Source organism: Cucurbita moschata, unplaced genomic scaffold (assembly GCF_002738365.1).
Source record: "Cucurbita moschata cultivar Rifu unplaced genomic scaffold, Cmos_1.0 Cmo_Scf00003, whole genome shotgun sequence".
NCBI classification, from domain to species: Eukaryota; Viridiplantae; Streptophyta; class Magnoliopsida; order Cucurbitales; family Cucurbitaceae; genus Cucurbita; species Cucurbita moschata.
Genome location: NW_019268519.1, coordinates 4,061,421 through 4,068,285, shown reverse-complemented (window position 1 = coordinate 4,068,285; position 6,865 = coordinate 4,061,421). Strand labels below are relative to the sequence as shown.

At 39.1% G+C, this 6,865-nt stretch overlaps 1 protein-coding gene across 1 annotated transcript; it reads left to right on the top strand.

Moving 5' to 3' along the window:
• Window positions 1–402: 402 nt before the first annotated feature.
• Window positions 403–3,829, top strand: LOC111436157 (ETHYLENE INSENSITIVE 3-like 1 protein). Its single transcript, XM_023073867.1, is given in 3 exon segments — window positions 403–641; window positions 1,592–3,441; window positions 3,443–3,829. Coding segments are annotated over 2 exon segments (1,863 nt in total). The 5' UTR covers window positions 403–641; window positions 1,592–1,695; the 3' UTR covers window positions 3,560–3,829.
• The last annotated feature ends 3,036 nt before the right edge of the window (window positions 3,830–6,865 follow it).

The following is a 6,865-nucleotide window of genomic DNA, read 5'->3' as shown; positions in this document are numbered from 1 at the left end:
TATATATTTTTTTTTTCTTTTTACATGAAAAGGTTTAAATTAGATTATAATTTTTTTATTTCTTAAAATAATTTTAATAATGAAACGTAGTCGAGATTCATACATCCTAATTGGAATCTCGATCGAAATTCATCAAAATTAATGAATTATAGCTCTGATTCAAATTTTTAATTGGGAATCATAAATTTCTACTTGAAATAGTTCAAGTTTAGCTAAATTTCGAACTCAGTCTATTATGTAAGATAACTTATTCGAACCCTAATTTTATTTAGGAATATGAAGTCGATGAACAATAAATTCATTGAACGAGAGAAGGGTAAAATGGTAATTTTACATATAATCTAACTTTTATTTAATATGTCATTTCACCTCCAAACCAAACTAAAGCATAAAAAGGGCCATTTCTTAGGATAACCCCTCTCCCTCTCCCCCTTTCCTTTCACAGTCACCAAGGGACCGACCCTTTCTTTTTTATCGCACATGAAACCCTTTCCCCCAACTTTCTCTTATTGGATTAGATAGTCATCCTTCCTTCTCTCTCAACAAATTAGCTTTCTGGGGTTCTTCCTCGATTGACTTCCACCTTCTCGCTCGAGGACCCAGTTTTATCCATCTCTCTATCTCTTTACCTTCTTCTTCAGGTTGATTTTCTACTCTGTTCGTCTCGTTTTTGGTTTGATTCTATGGGTTCTTTGAGGAATTTGATCTGGGTTTTGATGATTCTTTTGATTGGTTGAATTTGTGAGATGGGTTTTGTTTCTAGCTCTGAATCTGTTTGGTTTTCTACTCTGTTCAACTCATTTTTTGGTTTGATTCTATGGTTTCATCCTTTTTCTTCGAGTAATTTGATCTGGGTTTTGATGATTCTTTTGATTGGTTGAATTTGTGAGATGGGTTTTGTTTCTAGCTCTGATTCTGTTTGATTTTCTACTCTGTTCAACTCTTTTTTTGTTTGATACTATGATTTCATCCTTTTTCTTCGAGTAATTTGATCTGGGTTTTGATGGTTCTCCTGATTGGTTGAATTTGTGAGCTGGGTTTTGTTTCTAGCTCTGATTCTGTTTGGTTTTCTACTCTGTTCAACTCTTTTTCTGTTTGATTCTATGATTTCACCCTTTTTCTTTGACTAATTTGATCTGGGTTTTGGTTCTTCTTCTCATGTGTTGAATTTGTGAGCTGGGTTTTGTTTCTAGCTCTGAACATGTTTGGTTTTCTGTCGAATTTTGATTCTAGGGATGTTGGATTGTGATGTTCTGTTTTGTTTCTGATGTTCTGTGTTCGTTTTCAAGTTGGAGATGAGATCTGATTGTTGATTAATGCTCTGTTTCGTTTTTGTTTTGTAATCGGTTGTGTTCTTGAGCTTGATCTGTGTAGAACAGATTAAGAACAGCTTGTAATGTTTGATCTACCTTGTTTGGATGAACTTTGCATGTAATAATCTGATTTAGAAAGAACTAGAAATTCTCTTGGTTTGTGTTCTTGATGGTTTTGATGAACTTCAGAGGAATTAAATCTTGTGGTGTTCTTCGTTGTAAACGAGACAAATGCGTGTTAATTGATTCAGGTTTTGACTTGAAATTTATGTTAACAGGTGAGGAAGAACAGTGAATTTTGGTGTAAATTAATTGTTGGATCTTGTTCGAGATTCGTCATTCGAGTTCGATTGATTCCTTTTTTTTTGGAGGGGGGGGGGAAATGATGATGATGTTCAATGAGATGGGATTTTGTGATGATATTGATTTCCTTTCGGCTCCGATTGTGGAAGGAGATGTGGTAGCTCCACCGGCCGATCCTGAAGTCGTGGTGGAAGATGATTATTCTGATGAAGAGATCGACGTCGATGAGCTCGAGAGGAGGATGTGGAAGGATAAGATGCGTCTTAAGCGTCTTAAAGAGCAGAGTAAGGTTAAGGAAGGAGTCGATATTGCGAAGCAGCGACAGTCTCAAGATCAGGCTAGGAGGAAGAAGATGTCGAGGGCGCACGATGGGATCTTGAAGTATATGTTGAAGATTATGGAGGTTTGTAACGCTCAAGGTTTTGTATATGGAATAATTCCCGAGAAGGGAAAACCGGTAACGGGGGCGTCTGATAATCTTAGAGAATGGTGGAAAGATAAGGTCCGATTTGATAGAAATGGACCGGCTGCCATAGCTAAGTACCAAGCGGATAATGCGATCCCGGGACGAAACGACGGGTGTAATTCGATTGGTCCAACCCCACACACCTTGCAGGAACTCCAAGATACTACCCTTGGATCGCTTTTATCAGCTCTGATGCAGCACTGTGACCCTCCTCAAAGAAGGTTTCCGTTGGAGAAAGGCGTTCCTCCGCCATGGTGGCCTACTGGAGTCGAGGAATGGTGGCCTCAGCTCGGGTTACCGAAGGACCAAGGTCCCCCACCTTACAAGAAGCCTCACGACTTAAAGAAGGCGTGGAAAGTCGGTGTTTTGACTGCGGTCATCAAACATATGTCCCCTGATATAGCCAAGATCCGCAAGCTCGTTAGGCAATCGAAGTGTTTGCAGGACAAGATGACTGCTAAGGAGAGTGCTACATGGCTTGCTATTATCAACCAAGAGGAGGTCTTGGCTCGGGAGCTTTATCCCGACTCGTGCCCACCTTTATCATCCGGTGGGGGAAGTGGATCACTAGTCATTAACGATTGTAGCGAGTATGATGTAGAAGGCGCCGAGGAAGAACCGAACTTCGATGTTCAAGAACGCAAACCCGATAACCATAGCTCATTCAGCTTAGGAATGGAGAGAATGAGAGAACACGTACCCCTTCGACAACCTCCTTATGCAATCAAAGGAGAAGTCGTCGCCACCGCCGCTGCGAACTTGGATTTTATGCGAAAGAGGAAGCCAACGTGCGATCTCAACATGATGATGGATCAGAAGATCTATACTTGTGAGTTCCTCCAGTGTCCTTATAGCGAACTCCGTCTCGGGTTCAACGACAGAACGTCGAGAGACAATCATCAGTTGACCTGCCCATACAGAACTTCTTCCGAGTTCAGCGGTTCAAATTTTCACGTTAACGAGGTTAAACCAGTTATCTTCCCGCAATCGTTCGCCCCACCTAAACCAGCTCCACCTCCCGTCAGCTCGGTCCCGTCTTCCTTCGACTTGTCGAGTTTGGGAGTTCCAGAAGACGGTCAAAAGCACATCAGTGAGCTCATGTCGATCTACAACACGAACATCCAAGGCAACAAGAACAATGTAATCACCATCACAGAGAACCAAAATCAAGGTATAATGATCGACGCTAATTTCTTCGAAGGATCGAGTCTTTCGAGCAGCCATCAAATGTTCACAAGACCGATGAATTCCTCGTTCGAAAACAACCACCAGAACAACAACAACAACAACAACAACTTTCACTTGATGTTCGGCTCTCCGTTCGATTTGTCGACGTTCGACTACAAAGAAGAAGTACACGGAGGAGCAGCAGTCATCGACGCACTGCCGAAACACCAGGATATTCCGTTATGGTATCAGTAAGACTACCTGCACTCTTTTCATTGAAGGCAGCAGCAGTGAAATTCATGGCAGTTAATTTTTACTGTTTGAGCTTCTCTGAATGTCTTATGGGGTTTTCCTTTTTTTTTTTTTTTTTACTAGGAAACAAGTAAAAGTTACCTTTTGGGGTTTTTACCTAACTTGGTGAAACTGTGTTACTGTGTTGTTTGGTGTCATTAGGTTGTAGAATATGTTTAAGGTCATCATGTAATGTAAGTCCAAGTTTCTCCATTAGACTCATAAATAAGTGGAGAGAATCCTTGTTATCAACTTCTTCTACTCAATCTTTATTGTCTTCGTTCGAATATCAAACCCGACACACCTAAGCGGGTGCCCCATGTCGATAGCGATTTTTAGTTTGTCTTGTTGTGTTTGTGTAACAGTCTGAGCCCACTGTTAGTAGATATTGTCCGCTTTAGCCGGTTACATATTACCGTCTATCTCACTGTTTTAAAACGTGTCTACTAGGAAGAGGTTTTCACACGAGTGTTCATTGTGAGATCTCATAATCTACCCCCTTTAGAGCTCTGCGTCCTCGTTGGCTCACTGCTGAGTAACTTGGCAAGGATGCTAGTTGCTTAAGCCCACCGCTAATAGATATTGTCTCTTTTAGCTCGTTACGTATCGCTGTCAATCTCACGATTTTAAAACGTGTCTATTAGGAGAGGTTTCCCCACAAATGTTCGTTCTACTCTCCAACCAATGTGGGATCTCACAATCCACCCCCTTTGGGGTTCAGTGTGCCACTCGCTGGCACACTGTTGAGTAACCTGGCTCAGATACCATTTGTAACAACATAAACCTACCGCTAGTAGATATTGTCTGCTTTAGCCCGTTACATATCGTCGTCAAACTCACGGTTTTAAAACTCGTCTACTAGGGAGAAGTTTCCATACTCTTATAAGGAACGCTTCATTTCCCTCTACAACTAACGTGAGATTTCACAATCTACCCCCTTGAGACCCAACATCCTTGTTGGCACACTGCTCGGTAACCTGGTTCTGATACCATTTATAACAACCTAAACTCACCGCTAACAGATATCATCTGTTTTAGCCCGTTACGTATCATTGTAAGCCTCACGGTTTTAAAATGCGTCTACTACGAAGAGATTTTCACACCCTTATAAGGAATGTTTCGTTCTACTCTCCAACTAATGTAGAGTCTCATAGTTTCGGAAATTAGACTTATTTCCTTACAATTGCTTTGTGTCAGTATTCTACGAGAAGGAACAAGAACCTTCGTGGTAAACGAACACGATACTGACACAACCGAAACAAAACAAAATAGTTATGAAACGAAGGAGAAGAACCTCGAGGTTCGATTTTAATTGCGAGGTGGAGTAGTAGCTGGTTTGAAGCTTATCTATGGTGTTAGGGGGTGGGAAAGGGACAGGACAAGTTGTTTAAGAAACATTGTTGTTGTCGTTCTTACTGTTGTTTGTTGGGTGATGGTGGCTGGCTGGCTGGCAAGTGGGGACTCCTTCAACTCTATCCTTTCATGTCGGCGGTCAATGTTTCCAATCACCTCTCCACCCCATTCTCTACTCTTAATATATTTAACTTTTAGTCCCTCAAATTTAGTTTATTTAGGTTTTAGTCCTTCAAAGTGAATTTATATCTATTTAGTCCCTCAAATCGATAATATTCTATCTTTTCTTTTTAATTTATGGACCTATTCCGCAAAAATTAAAAATTTTGGGATTTATTAGAATTTTTCGAAATTAAATTTGTAATTTAATTTTTTTTCATATTTATTTTTGTTAAATTACAAATTTAGTTTATCTGGTTTACGTTAGTTCTATTTTTTTTTTCTTTTTAGTTTTTAGAGTGAAAATATTATAATATAAAAAGTTCGAAATCTAAAATTTTATTCTACTTGCCATTAGCTACGAGTGAAAAGTAGCTAAAGTCAACCCGACAGTTGACTATCGTCGTTGAAACATGGTCAAATATACTAAAGTGTTAGGAGCGAAAAGTAGCTAAAATCAACCCGACAGTTGAAACATGGTTAAATATGCTGAAGTACTTATAAACTCGACCCATTTTTTTTAGATTCAAATTTAATTGTTGACAATGCATCAGTTACCATCCCAATGGATTGAATCAACTCGAGCATCCACCTCCTCATTATTGAACTAAAAAAAAAAAAATCAAACGTGCTTTAAATTCATACTCCAAATACGTGTCTCTCGAACATTGTGATATACTTAAACGACACGTAATTTAAAACAAACTGTCGTGTGTAGTATTTAGATTTGTACTTCAAATTTGTGTTTCTCGAACATTGTTGTCTCCTTAAACTACACGTGTTATAGTTATTTGTTAAAAGTCATCGTTGTTGCATTAAATTTCTTTTACTTTTGAATTTTTACTCGAAGAGGAAAATGTGTGCGGAGAACTAAGTTCTAAAGATGGAGACAATGATGACACGCTCGAAAGTGATATAAAGATTTGAAAAAAAGCACATGCCTAAAGTTTAACTTTAACTCGTTCTTTATTATTATTATCATTATTAGCATTATTATTTAATTCATAAATCGATATATCTTTTATTTTTATTATACGATATTTTGATTGAAATTTAAATTTTTAAAAATTACGCTGAATATTATATTATATTTTTTTCATATAAAATATTATTAAATTTATACAATGTTTTACATTTTTTAATAGAAATTATATTAAAAATGAAAAACTACCCATTAAAAATTACTTCGAAAGTGTCAGCTTTTGCTAGCAGTGGATCTGAGCCATTACAAATAGTATCAAAGCCAGACACCGGACGATATGTTAACCTTCTTGCTGTTCCCCGAAGGGGGTAGACACGAGGCGGTGTGCCAGTAAAGATCCTAGGCCTCAAAGGGGGTGGATTTGGGGATGGTCCCACATCGATTGGAGGAAGGAAAGAGTACTAGCGAGGACACTGGGCTCCGGAAGGGGGTGGATTGTGATGTCCCACGTTGGTTGGGGAGGAGAACAAACCACCATTTATAAAGGTGTGGAAACCTTCCCCTAGTAGACGCGTTTTAAACCCTTAGGGGAAACCCGAAAGGGAAAGCCCAAAGAAGACAGTATATGCTAGAGGTGGATCTGGTATATATAAATTAGTGGAAAATCTGCGCGAAAATAAATGAGAAACTTCATGGAGACAGGGACGGAGAATCTTTCCCGTCCATGGCCCGTAAACATCTCTGGATTTAGCATCTCGTAGGCTCGATGTTCTCTTACATTTTGCAACATAACCGTATAATTTGAGTCATTTTTAAATCTNTCTGGTCGAGGCAGTTACGGAGGATGAGTTGCCGGAGAGATTAATCGGCGCCGTTAGGGTTTCTCAGATC